Here is a 14,409-nt window from a genome sequence, read left to right as displayed (position 1 = left end):
TCTGAAATCCGTTCTCCACAGACCTTTCGGAAAGGCTGGGAGTACTTTTGAAAGTTTCCTTTCACCCTCACATCTCCCGGTCTGATTTGGAGACAGTCATCCATGCTTTATCTCTTCTCGTCTCGATTACTGTAACTCCCTATACTCTGGATAAGGCCAAAAATCAATATCTCGTCTTTAACTTGTGTAAAATGCCACAGCAAGACTTTTAACAAACACCAGAAGAGTAGACCACATCACCCCTGTGTTAATCTCTCTTCACTGGCTACCTGTCTGTTTTAGAATTGATTTTAAGATTTTACTGATTACTTTTAAAGCTCTTGACGGTTTGGCTCCTGGTTACCTCACTAACTTGGTGTGCCCTTACGAGTGCCCCAAAACTCACCTTTTTATTAAAGCTTTTAACTAATGATAACACCACTCTGTTTTACTCGACATCCATGTATTATTTGTTTTACTTTCTTTTTTTTGTATTACTACTGCTATCTTTGAAATTCTATATATTTTATTGGGGGGATTTGGGGATTTTTTGACCACATGCTTTGTTAGTGCCTGAACGCCCTGTTCTTAATCCATGTAAAGCACTTTGTGACGTTGTTTTGAAAAGTGCTGTATAAATAAAGTTATTATTAGTATTATTCGCACACATTTGATGCAGTGCTCTTAACCTTGATCTAAAGTCCACAAAATAAACTTCAGCATAACATTATCTCTTTGAATGATCGAAATGCAACCTCTATTTCCAACCTTTACTCTCCCACTTAAAAAAGTGTTAAAACATGTTGAACTCTCACCTTTGAAACATCCCACGCTGCAGTGACACACTAGAAACTGCAAGTTTACTCTGCTGTTTTTATGGGGGGCCTATTGTGGGCTTATGGAGTGTGTAGGAGACTAAGAATCAGTAGAGAAAACGAGGTGGTATTTTATGAACTCACCCTGACAAAGTTATCCGGGAACAGGCCCCTGCGTCCACCCAGCTCCCCCTCCCACCAGCCTCCATCGTCCCGCCGTATGTTTACGATGATCTCGCCCACCGTCAGGCTCAACTCATCGTCCTGCTGAGCCTCATAGTCGAACTCCACTACGGCCTCCACTGGGAGACATAGAGAATGAGGAACAGAAAATTAGTCGGTTAACAACAATGTGTTTTACTTTTACTCTCTAGGACCGTGGTTTTCAATGAAATGATTCTGCTGGTCTTATAAAGTGATGCAAAACTGAAAGTGAAAGAGAAATACACTCACAGCTGAACATACACAGCCATTTAAAACAATTGATTGTCTGTTTTAAATGCAATTTACTCTGGCCTGCAATACAGAGATAACGTAAACTGTTATTTCTCTTTGGTTTTCTCATTTCCCATCCTTTCAAATGCACACAAACAAATAAAGGCCAGAACAATTACTGATTACATTATCTTACATGCAACTAGCAATAGTAAAGGAATACATTTTTAAATTAACTGTCCCAACCCTGTAATGTAATAAATTACCCTAGTAAACAACCCTTGTAATATTGTATTTTGTTGCTGTTAGTCAACAAACTACTTACAAATCATAATGAGTTATTGTCACAAACTGTAGATGAGTGGAACCATGTGAAAGTGAAAATAAGAATAAAAAATACACTAATAAAAGTAGCTATATAAATAAGCATCTTGACATCTCTGATGCAAACTATAGTGTGCTATTGATCCATACAGTGCTAATGATAGACGATAAAAAAAGTACAACTGTATTGTTTATGCAGCAAAAGGCTGAATATGAGGTTGATAAACACAGAAGAGTACTCTCTCATGTAAATATTTACAAGAAAAGAGAAGTGTAAAGCCCTTTGAGCAGCTGGAACTTGAGTGCTGACTCATTAACAGTAGCTTAATACATCTTTTTTTTAAAGGAAAAATAGATGTGCTTAAATAATTGAAAGAGTGAAAGCTGCTTCTTTGCTGTGAAAATGTAAATGTTGCTGAATTTATAAAGACAAAACATAGAAATAAAACCGGAATACGCCTTACTGAAATGTTGTCAAATACACTTTGGTGAATAAAACAAGGATTATTTGTAAAGAAAATCTATTAAAATGATCTCACACACACCAACTCATATATTCACAGACACAAAAACACCTCGTGGCCGCACGAGCAGCTGCTAATACTTGTAGAAATGTACTGTCACAAATGTGTCATGATATCGCATATAGCTTTCTTAACTCTAACCCCTTTACACTGGACACACACACACACACACACACACACACACACACACACACACACACACACACACACACACACACACACACACAAACTTGCAAACACTCATATTGGCTGCAGAGGCCTGATCCTTGTCTAAACGGTGAAGGCAGCTAAAGGGGGGGCGGGGGAGTTTTAGGGGGTGGGGTAACCATGGGAACTACAGTATGAAAGGGGTAGCTATGACTCAGACACAGTGGTTTCCTTCCAAAAATCATTTGTTCATATATTGTATGACGTGCACAAAGAGCAACACACCAATATACAAACAGACAAAATGTGTTTTCATTTCATTTCAAACCTTTATTTAACCAGGTAGGTCCCATTGAGATCATTGATCTCTTTTTCAAGGGAGACCTGCAGCAAGTAGGTTACACATGAAACATAAAACAACATAAAACAATAAAGGACATCATACATCATATTTACAGGGCCACATTTACATACCTATCGACATTTACAAGTACCAACTGTATCAAATAGCATTCAAGCTATCCAGCTTTCAAAATTGCTCTGTTTCAATAATTTTTTGAAGACTGTTCCAAGCAAGAGGAGCTGCGCACATAAAAGCTTTCCTACCTAAGTCAGTCCTTGCACTTGACACATGTAACAAGACCACGTCATGTGATCTCAGGCAATAGCTACCTGTAACTCTCTGTGTGATCAGAGAGCAGATGGGAGTTTACCCAACATGGCATATGAACATGTAGCCTACATGACTCCGTACAGTAAGTGAAGGCAAACCTGCCTTGGCATACAGGGTACAGTGATGAGTAAGTGCTTTACAATTAGTAACACATCTCAGTGCACTGTGATAGGCGGCATCTAACTTGTTCAGGTATACGGGCAGGTGCATTCATATAAATCAGATCACCATAGTCCAGCACAGGTAAAAAGGTCACAGTGACTAGCCTTTTCCTGGCCTCAAGCGAGAAACAGGACTTGTTTCTGAAAAAGAAACCTAGCCTAACGGCCCGTCTACACTACAGGCGTCAAAAAATGCTTTCAACGCTTCGCCCATTCATTTGAATGGGGTGACGTAGGATATTTTCAAACTTCGCCGAACTGCATTGTGGGTAGCATGGCAAGGCGTTGCAAGCATCGCGAGCGTCTATCGGCGTCAAAAGTTGAACAATGTTCAACTTTTGAGGCTCGATGCTTGCTCGAAGCTGGCGTCAGCCAATCAAATCCCGTTTATGCAAATCCCGCCAGTACAAGGCAAACGCTAGCCAATCAAACCGCGTGCAAGCTGGGAGAGCCAGACCGCAGTTCATTTCCTCATATTCCAAAAGAGAAATTACGGTAGCAAATCACCCGGTTCTTTACGACCAGAACTATTTACCGGGATACAAACCGGAGGAACCAGGCATGGAGGGAGGTGGCAGAGACAGTGGGTGAAACTGGTAGGTTTTCGCCTATTTGGGGAGTTTATATCCAGTTTACTTCGTTTTAACATTGCTATTGCTTTGTATGTCTCGCAAAAAATCGCCAAGCTTCAGACACGCCCAGCTTCAAGCTTTTTTGACGCCTGTAGTGTAGACGGGCTGTAACCCCTAGTTTTCACCGGGTCCGTCTGCGGCGCGTTACGGCCGCGCCGCGGCGTCCGCAAGGATCGCGGCCACTCTAGTCAATGGGTGCTATTCCACCAGACGCGCCGCGTTACGGCTCAGAAGCGTCTCGCCGCTGGGCTCCGCTCGAAATAGGATTGAAGTCTATTTTTCGACGCGACGCAGCCATAAGGTAATGTCGGGCAGGCAGGAAGTGGCACGTTCAGAGCATATACACACACACAAACTCATTTTGCAGACCCTATCCCTCCGTAGTCTTTCAAGTAGGAGGAGAAATGCCAGCGTTCTCCTCCGGTTTACAGGCACTGTGTAAATTATATATATAGAATAATTATGATGATTTTACCACTAAAATACAGCAACACATCTTTGATTCATGTCGTTTATAACTGTGATATTACAATTATTATTAACTTTGTCTGTACAAAGTAGTCTGTCCAGGAAATATGATCAAATCAACTGAAACTGCGAGCCGGCAGGCAAGACGCTCCGCTTCTGAAATGCTTCTGAAATGCGCCCGGTAGGGTATGACGCCGGAGGAGGCCGGACCAAAACCGCGGCGCAGCCGTTACGCGACGCAGACGGACCGGTGGAAACTAGGGGTAACCCTCAGCTTTTTAAGCAGATTATTGACCTGAAGTTTAAAAGAGAGACAATCATCAAGCCAGATACCAAGGTATTTATAACAGGCAACCACTTCAAGTATTTTTTTCTTGCACGGTAACAATATCCAAAGCGGTCTCTGGTGTCTTTTTGGCTTTTGAAAATAGCATTACCTTAGTTTTTATCAACATTTAAAAGAAGCTTTAGTTCAGAGAACTGAGTCTGAATAATATTACAGTAAAAACAGCCTGCAATTTAACAACAGCCTCCTTAATGGAGGGACTTACACAATACATCACGGTATCGTCCGCATACAAATGTAAAATTGCTCCAACCACATTTTGACCTAAACTGTTGATATAGATGGAGAATAATAGTGGACCTAAAACATCATTTGTAATGTTTAACCACTCAGAAGTGAGCCCATCAAATTGAACACATTGGGACCTTTCAGAGAGGTAGTTCACAAACCACCCCACTGCATGGCTGGATATGCCAATACTGATGTAAACACCACCACAACCAAAAATACTTTACATATTCAAGAAGGAACAGGACTTTCACAAGACATCAATATTAAGAAGACAAAGCAGACGACTGTAGTTCAAGTTGGCCTGGTGCTCAGATGGGGAGGATATGATTCTGGCGTGACATAACTAAGAGAGATTAGCTGCAGATGACACAGTGACGTGGCACAAATACCATTTTGCTCACAGTTCTGATGTGTCTAGGGCACATGTGTCAAACTCAAGGCCCAGGGGCCAAATCAGGCCCTTGGTGGATTTAATTTCGGCCCGCAGGATCATTTCGAATTACTATTAGATCTGGCCCGCCGCTATATTGCACACACACCTTCACTCAATCCTGAGGATTTCCTCAGCTCAGAGCCTGACCCCAAACATTGATGAACTTGCACCCAAGATGAGATGCCAAGTATCTGGCTCACAGAGCAGCAAACTGAGTTTCAATGGATGTTTCCTTCTGCACTTTTGTCTTGTGACAACAGGGCATGTTTGGTTTTTTCTTTGAGGGGAATTGTTTTTTTGAAGCTGTTGTTGGCCTGTGGAAAAATGTAATCATTAGAAATGACTAAAAAAAAATATTTTGGCCCACTGTGTATTTGAGTTTGACACCCCTGGTCTAGGGGAAGTAGCACATATCATGAGAGTGGAAGTACAAGGCTCACCAGTTAGGAGAAGTATCTCGGTGAATTGATAGCTTGTGGCAGTTGTCTTGCAAATCACATTACAGTGCATCTGAGTGGCAGAACAGAACCACACGCTGCAGTCCACCCACCCATCCACGTCACTCAACACAACACATACACCACTGAAGAAGACCACAGCTCGTGGCTTTCCACATAACTTACACCACTGAGTGCAAAGACGGGTGCAAGTTACACAACGTAAACGCCAAATAGGCTCTGGAGCGGAGCACAGTCTGGTGTGAAGCTGTGCCTGAAGAGGGCAAACCCAGCCTTCAAATATATACTGGATATGATTTTACAAAGGAAGCAGCCTTAATTTATTCGTATGATGTACAACACAACATGATGGAATAAATACAAACACACAATGCATTCAAGAACATTTGAAAATAATGAAATGCTCTTCAAAGCATTATGAATGTAGAGCAAACACGTCAGTAGGGGTGCATACGTTTTTTGTTTTTTTTTAAGTACACGTAAGTCTAGTGGCGGCGCTAGGGGGTGGCTACTTGGGCTCAAGCCCCGGATGTTTTCTGAAAAGCCCCGGATGTTTAACTTGAAAAATAAAAAATAAATTTATTTTTTGAAAACGTCTCGGGAGTAATGTGCAGTACCGGAGTCCACCAGAGAGGCAGCCACTGTGGGACATTAGCCTGCGTACTGCGTAGCCTGCCCTGAAGAAGAAGTGATCCTTCCTAGTGCCTGACGAGTTTTAAGCTAATAGCCTATACAGCGTCGGCGTCATGGGGGGTCATTCGCGGGCCATGCCCCCCCAAATGAGTCACTGTGCCCCCCCCAACGCAGGGTGGGCAAGCCTTGTCACTTTGCCGATTTTTTCTTTTTTTTATCATATAGGCTAAGTGAAAACGTTTCCACTAAAGGTTTTTTGTGTGAAATACATCAGAAATAAATAATACAAATATAAAACACAGCCTGAGGTGTGCTCACTGCTGCTCTCTGATTGGTGTGTTGCTTGACCAATGACCCCCCCGACCTTTTTTTTGTTATCATTACGTGGCTGAGTGTTTAGATGAAAGCCCAGTGGCGATCTGTTCATCTGTTAAACTGATTATACAGTAAAGCCATCAAAAATAATATGATATACAGTACAGTACAAGTACATGGGTCTCTGTGTTTCATTCAAGCTCTGTGTGTGTGTGGCACGAGCGCATTTTGTGAGTGCGCGAGCGGTAACGTGGAATGTTGTGGTTAGCATCTGGTTAGCTAGCTATGCTAACGGATATAAAGGGCTGTTTCTACACCAAGGTGGAGGACAGTCCTCTCCTGTCAGACTGAGAGGATCTTATAACGTCAGCTCAGTGAGGTAAGGACTCTCTCAGTGTTTAGATAGTTCACTTAGTGTAAGTTATCTCAGTGGGTCTCAAACGGTTTGGTCACCATTTATGTAAGTATTTTCGAGGAATACCTTTATATGATCATTATAGTTATTAAAGAGAGAATAAATGAAAAACGGGTATGAAATACTATAGGACAGTAACACAAGAATACAGTTTAAAAGGGGAATGATTAGTGAAATATCCATAAAGAAAAGTAAATCTGTGTACAGTTCTGTTTCATATGGATGCTGAGAGATGTAGGCTATCCATAGATCTCTTCACTTTGCTCTCAAAGTGCACCAGATTGATGCATTTAACTTCAATATTTTAAAAATAATCTTCCCGGGGGAGCATGCCCCCAGACCCTCCTAGAGGAGGTTAGGTCCACCCCCACCTAAAACATGTTCACATGGATAGGATACTAAATACATTTGCACACTTTTTATATGATGGCCTATGTCCATATCAAATCAAATCAAGTTTTATTTATATAGCACGTTTTTCAACGATTTTTGGTCGAGACAAAGTGCTGTATATACAGTATAATACAAAAATAACCTACAGTAAAGACACTTTACAGCAAATACAACAGCACAGTTTGTGCAGAATATCAGTATGAGAAAACGACACCCTCTGTCCTTATATGTCTCTGTTTTGGTGGTCGTGCCACAACCGTGCATGTATGCACAAGTCATAGGTGCGCTGTACAATAGCACTACACCCCTGCAATGTGTGTGAAAGACAATAGACTTTACAGCATGTTTTTTTAAATTAAAGTTGCGTTGGTGTTTGTGTGTTGGTTGTTGACGGCAGTGTGTGCCCCCCCTTGGTAAATGATTGCCCCCCCATTCAAGTTGTTCTAGAGCCGACCCTGAGCCTATACAGTTATGGATATTAGAAAGTTATTGTCATTGAAGCAGCCGGCGCCACAAGCTGCAGCAGCAGCAGCAGTATCAGCAGCTGACAACAATGTCATCACCAGCAGTCAAGAAATGGATGATGTTTCAGGTTTGTTAATCTAATGGTGATATCTGCACTCTGGCTGACTGAGTAAGAAGTGAAAAAGAGTGATGTAACGTTAATGTTATAGCTAGTAAACATGGAGTAACCACACTAAGTATACCCTTATATGTTAGTATGTATACAGAACATGACTAAAAATTATCCTAAGATGTAACGTTAACCCTTCATAACTCAGTCTACTTTTAAGACACTAAAATAACGTATTCCAATTTTTATTTTGTTTTCACGCGTGGAATTATACCGGCTCTCGTTTCAGTACACATAACAACAGAACTGACAGGCAACCCTCTGAATCAGACTCCGATTGGCTGTGACTGCATCCACTCAGAGTGTCCGATTCAGAAACGTGACTCTTACACTCTTTACGTCACAAACAAAGATGGTGGATGAGAATAGATCTATAAAACGATAAGCAATGCGCCAGAATCAAGGTGAGACTATCCGCATCGTTTAAAACTCTACGCACATTCGTTTCACCTTAATAAGTAAACGACTATTTGAGTGAGTTAAGGCATTAGTTTGCTTCATTAAAGGGTGTTAATGAGTGTTATCCAGTGCCTTTTGTCTGCTTTAAGGTGTTATTAAGGTAGGGTTAATGTTGCTCTCAAGTGCTTTCAACTTCAATATTTAAAAAAAAATCCTCCCGGGGGAACATGCCCCCGGACCCCCCGACAGGAGGCGACGACCCCCCCTAAAGGATGTTCGGTCCACCCCCCACTTATAAAAAATTGCACTGTACCCCTGCACCCCCCCCAACCCAACGACTCCTGGGCTAAGCCCCGGATCTCCTCCAATCCTAAATCCGCCTCTGCGTAAGTCTGGTGAATTATTTTTGTTTTCTTACACAATTATTCCCAGGAAAAGACATGTCCTTGTATCCAAAGCCTGATATAACTTGTACCTCAATTCTAGTCCAAAAACTATTTTAAAAACAGACTGTTTAACTGGGTGTCCTGTTCCTTCATTATCTCAACACACACTCTATCCTGCTGCTGTAAATACCAAGGGGCAACCTCCAGGTTGAAAAAGCCAAGTCAATGTGACTAATAGTATGATGGTATTTAGAAAACAACCCTACTTCTCACTTAATCTATAACTGTAGTAAGCAAACAGGTTTATGGTCTGAATCACTAGTGTTTATGTCTCCTTCGATACAGATATGGACATACAAATGGACACAAAACATACAAAATGATGGACCCATTGAGATAAATTGGATTGTAAAGCAAGGTTGGTTTGGACCAAGCAAACTTCAAAAATTAAAATCCCAATTATTATCACGTAAACTTTAATAGCACTTTGCTAACCAGGCCAGCACTAGCTAGTAACTACAGTAGCCGTTTAGTAAGCTAATTATATCGGGTCTTGCTACTCCTCTCCTAATATTCTAGCCAAAATGCCAAAATGCAAAAGTCAAGGTCTTATAACCTTTGTACAAAGCCAATGTGCTACGCTACGTCACGGTGACTACGTACACTTCTTTTATACAGTCAGTGCTTATACCCATTTTAATCATTTAAAGCTGAAGTCAGCCTCCAACAAGTGTGATAATCTTGTTTAAGTAAAGTTTAAAAACAAAATGGGAACCCACCTTTTCAAATACATTTTGAATGTAGTTAGACGTTTTGAAAGGGGAAACAGAATAGACAGAAGTCAGAAGCTATAATGGGCCTCTTTAAGCTCAATGTTGGAAATCACCCGTTTTTTTCAGTAGCAACACAGTGTGTTTTAGGCTATACAAGGCTCTCACTCTGCAGTACCTCTGCTGCTCAACATTACTGATAGAGCTTTAACAGAAAGTATCCAATTATTATCTTAAAAGCCAGATAAACATTTTTTTTATTTTGAAACTGGGTAAACATTAGCATTGTCTTAGCATACAATCATCAGGCAGAAACAAACAAAACATATAATGAATGGTGTTGCCTGATGGCTGCATAATGTAGTTGCTAAAATGATAAGAAATGCGTTAGTAAATAACATTAGTTTAGATCAAGCATGTGAACGAAATTAACGGTCTAACAGGACTGGACTGTAACATAACCTTAATGTTCTAGCTCTAATTGGTGTGATAAAAACACGCTTTATATTCGCTCCCTAACCAACTTTCCCACCATCACATCCAATTGTACCTTCACAGCTATAGCTAGCTTAGATTTGTCAATATGGTCTGTTTTAACAATCAGATTCAACGAGGTCTGTGTCTACTTATACTAATATAATTAAATTACTAATTTCAAACATACTTGCTAAACTTAACCATCCTTTCATATTAAATAGCTGCATTGAGTTAGCAGTGTATTGGTCCTGAAACTTGAGATCAAAACTGCAACTGAAATGTCAAAGGACTTGTGTCATGGTTGTGTCTTCCGTTTGCCGTGTTCTGATAGACAGGAGGCCTTGAGAACACAAGAGACAGATTATCTGAAGCCTGCAGACAAAACAAAACTCCCACTCAAGTGGTCAAGTAAGAAACACACTGCCATATAGGAACCATGTTGATCTGTAGTGTCCACTGAACAGCTGCAGTCAGTTTAGATAAGACTGAACTACATACAAACACACTGAACTCTGCAATTCCATGCTGCAGTTTGCTGGTTTACTGCAGACCTGTGTTTAGTTGTGCGTATGCTTCAGTACTGTCGCTGATGATTTCAAGAGCAGCTGCGTGTTTTCAGTCTGTAAAACATTCACGCTGGACATAAGCCCACTGGGAGTCAAAGCCACCCACTCCAACTGTGGATCAGATCACAGACTTCAGCAAATTCCCCCACATTTAAAGTCAAATTCCAACTGTTCTCTGCCCAACTCATCATTCTGTTGCATTGCAGGAAATTGTTTTGTGACACAGTCTTTGAACTCCCTTAACATGTTTTGAATGTTTCAAATTTCCAGCATTCCTCTTTCCAGGAAAGTTTTGGACAACCCCCAGATACAAAGTCTGAGTATTCAGCTTTATATTTTCAATGTAGCTGGAGAGAGACAGTGCCAGTGACAGCAAACCAACATTTTTTAAGCACGGGTCAGAGAAGTCAGATCTTTTGAACACATGTATTTGTGACTGTTAGACTACCTATGATAGCAAAAGGTTGCCTCTTTAATGTGTGTGTATATTTGAGTCACTGCAAAATGAATCCTTAGACTTAAATTCTGAGTTTTAGACTAGACTAGATTAAAATGGGCCCAGGATTGCTAAATGCATTACAACAATATGTACAGCAGGGGTGCCCAACCTTTTTTGAACCGAGAGCTACTTTTAAAGTTGCCAGTCTGCCGAGATCTACCAGTCCAAATAGAGAGGCGTAGCCATTACTGACAGCCGACTACCAGGTAAATACACACTTCTACTTGTATAAAACTGACCTTTGTACGATTAATACTTCATAAAATACTGCAGATACTTTATCTTACCTCTTTCTAATCTACACACATACAAGTATTTAACTGAAGTTACACGACAGTGTTGTTGATACAGAGTTGGAGTGTATTCACACGTCACACTACAGTGGGTAATGTTTTCAAGAAACATTGAACAGTGCTGCCACATATGATACTGGAAAAAAAGAAAATACTCTGAACCCTTTCTTTGCCATTATATAAAAATAGTGTTGCTACAAAAGTATAAATGAGGCTTACTAATAAGACAACTCAGATCTGAAGCTACACAGGAATCTGCTGCCAACGTGCAATAAAAAAGACAAAATTAATATAATCAAACCCTTTTTTTGTTGCATTTTAGTAGATTATAAAAAGAAATGCCTTTAAAATAGGATGCAAGCAACACTAGTTTCTTAACCTGAATTGATAATAGACTATAATCAATTTAAGTTTGCATTCTTCTACCATTTTGTACAATAATTATAATGAATAAATTCAAACAAACTAAAACTTACAGCAGATTAATAACGGTATCTAACTTGAGTTTTTATTATATCAAAAACCTGTTGAAATGCTACTGTTATTTTTACTGTCCCCAAAAAGCTCATCGGCAGCCTCCATGAATGCTTCTTTCACAACTTCGCCGTCTTTGAAAGACTTCATGTGTTTCGCAAGAACGTGACTGACACGATAAGATGCTATGGTAGCAGCCTTGCTCTTGTTGTTGGGCCTGGTGAAAACGGACTGCTGTGCATGTAGCTGTCCTTTCAGGCCCCTCCCCTTTTGAAGCGTAGGGCAGAATTAGGAGGGAATTCCGTCTCGGAGCGTTTGTGCACTGTTTTGAAATGCCGCTCCTAAATTACCCTTCTTCGATAAAGTCACGCTCGCATTGCAGATGAGACAGATGGACTTTGAATTGGAATAGATACAAAAATAATCATCCTCCCACTCGGAGTGAGAATTAGGCCTATATATGTTTTGCTTCTGCCATAATTGCGGTCTTGTGTGTGTGCGGACTGTCACTCCTGTTGACACGAACAACGTTAGCAAACTAGTGCACTTTGCCCACTGCTCACCAGCCACGCCGGCCAGCCACACATGGGGTCACGCCGGCCAATCACAAAGCTTTGATGCGTTCAAGTGCATTATTCTGGCACAGGAAGTTATGTTACAGGACATTAACGATAAAACAGAATATTGTTGTTCTATTTTTAGACACATCTCGCGATCGACTGGGAATCTCCCCACGATCGACCGGTCGATCGCGATCGACTGGTTGGGCACCCCTGAAGTATAGTTTTTCATTTTCAGGCAGGTTCAAGTCAAGTGACCCAAAGTTGATATTTTTGTATTGATACAACAATACATTTTTACTGTTTTGCAATAAGGTATTCCTTTATAATTAGCAAGTGATTTTTCAATCTGTGTATTAAAATGATAGTGTTTGTGTTGTCCTGGACAGCATTGTTTGTCTGCAATGATTTTTAATAATCTGTCCGCCTAATGTTTGGAAATTGGAAAAGCATAGAAAGTCGAAATGATGTAGCCTACAACCTTTATGAACTACATAATGAACATATGATTGAATTTACACAACAACAACAATGTCACCAAAAACGTTATACATTGATGGCAGAGCTGAATTGGTTACAAATGATGAATAAACAGTAGTGGAAAATGTGGCAATTTATGGCGGGATTACCTTCACTTATTGAGACACATCCCAACCACCATCACCATCATACTTCCCATATGCATCCTATAACCTCTTTATATTCGTAAAAGGTATAAACCCCCTGTGTTCAACATGGAACATACTGAACACTACTTTTAGATACAGTGTTGAGCTAATATGCCGGACCTATTTAAAGGCCCTTGTAATTCCATCTAAGCTAATAGTTGAATTAGTGGTGCATATTAGAGACAATTTTGCAATTAATTAAACTACACACCACACAGTGAATCTGGCCTAGGCCCATGGGGAAATGTCCTGATTTTCCAAATTGGTCATCCAGCCTTGACGGTTGTGTATAAATGTACATGTGAGTGTTCCCCCTGAGGCCAGCTGTGAATTTCTTGTTTACATGCAGCAGAGCTCATACAATCTTATAATAACACACTGTCAAGATATCCATAGGAATGTCTAATACAGTAGATCTACAGATTAGCCTACCAAATAAAATGAAAATAAAAATGAAGTAACACCTTCACCCCTGCATGGCATCTGTGGCTAATTAGCAAATGTGTATATACACTTAATTAAGTTATTAATCGCCCACAATATCGGCAATCAATTAATTCCCATGCGTTTCAGGTGTGGAAGAGCACGGTGCCGTGGGAATTGATGGCGATGATGAGAGGAATGTCACAGACAGGCCTGTTTCCTCCACAGGGACAGGGGGCTGGAGAGAGTCAAACACTGTGCAACACAATGGGCAGACAGCTAGTGAATGTAAACGTGTCAACATCTGCAACTCATCACTGTGACCCGCTGCTTTCCTCAAAACGCATCCGCACGCCCGCGCATTCACACCCACGCGCAGCTTTCTAATCATGAATAAAGCATCGGAAACGCGGAGAAACGCCAAAGCCGCGCGGACACTAACGAACAGCTCGGCCATGTATGAAGCGACGTCAGAGGAGTGGAGGTGAGTTGGGGTGGGGAGTAGAGGAGAGGGGGTAAGAAGGAAGGAAAGAGGTTGAACCCAGCGCGCATCTGGACCGGGCGTTTATTCCTGCCCATCCAGATGCGCAGAGGCGCTGGAGGCTATTTTGGGGGCATTCTCTCAATTGGAAGCAGAAAACTGCGTTGCAACTCACCCATTTATGTGTCCCGGTGTGCTAGTAGTGCTCCTGCAGGCTGGTTGGAAACGGGGAAGGTGGTCGTGTGAGGTTTGAGCCGGACCGAGACCCAGTCTCCTGCTCGTGCTATAGATCCGCTACAGCCGTGCTGAAACGGGAGGAGCGTCTGATGAAACCATGTTCCTTCCCCTTTTCTCTCCGGTGACACGGCAGAGGAGGCAGAGCGAGGACCTAGAAAAC

At 41.3% G+C, this 14,409-nt stretch overlaps 1 protein-coding gene across 4 annotated transcripts in view; it reads right to left on the bottom strand.

Annotated features, from left to right (window-relative positions):
• The window catches only part of sh3kbp1 (SH3-domain kinase binding protein 1), a 35,661-nt gene extending 21,252 nt beyond the window's left edge, over positions 1-14,409 (bottom strand). For 2 of the 4 annotated variants that reach the window (XM_034214125.1, XM_034214127.1), the window contains exons 1-2: positions 14,188-14,409; positions 939-1,096 (exon numbers count right to left, since the gene is read on the bottom strand). In XM_034214125.1, the coding sequence (XP_034070016.1) occupies positions 939-1,096; positions 14,188-14,191 (162 nt within the window). In that variant the 5' untranslated portion in view covers positions 14,192-14,409. The remainder of the gene's footprint in view (positions 1-938; positions 1,097-14,187) is intronic. The other 2 variants (XM_034214124.1, XM_034214126.1) reach the window with 2 other exon arrangements.

This window comes from Gymnodraco acuticeps, unplaced genomic scaffold (genome assembly GCF_902827175.1).
Source record: "Gymnodraco acuticeps unplaced genomic scaffold, fGymAcu1.1, whole genome shotgun sequence".
Lineage (NCBI taxonomy): Eukaryota > Metazoa > Chordata > Actinopteri > Perciformes > Bathydraconidae > Gymnodraco > Gymnodraco acuticeps.
This window is presented reverse-complemented; position numbering and strand designations above follow the sequence as displayed.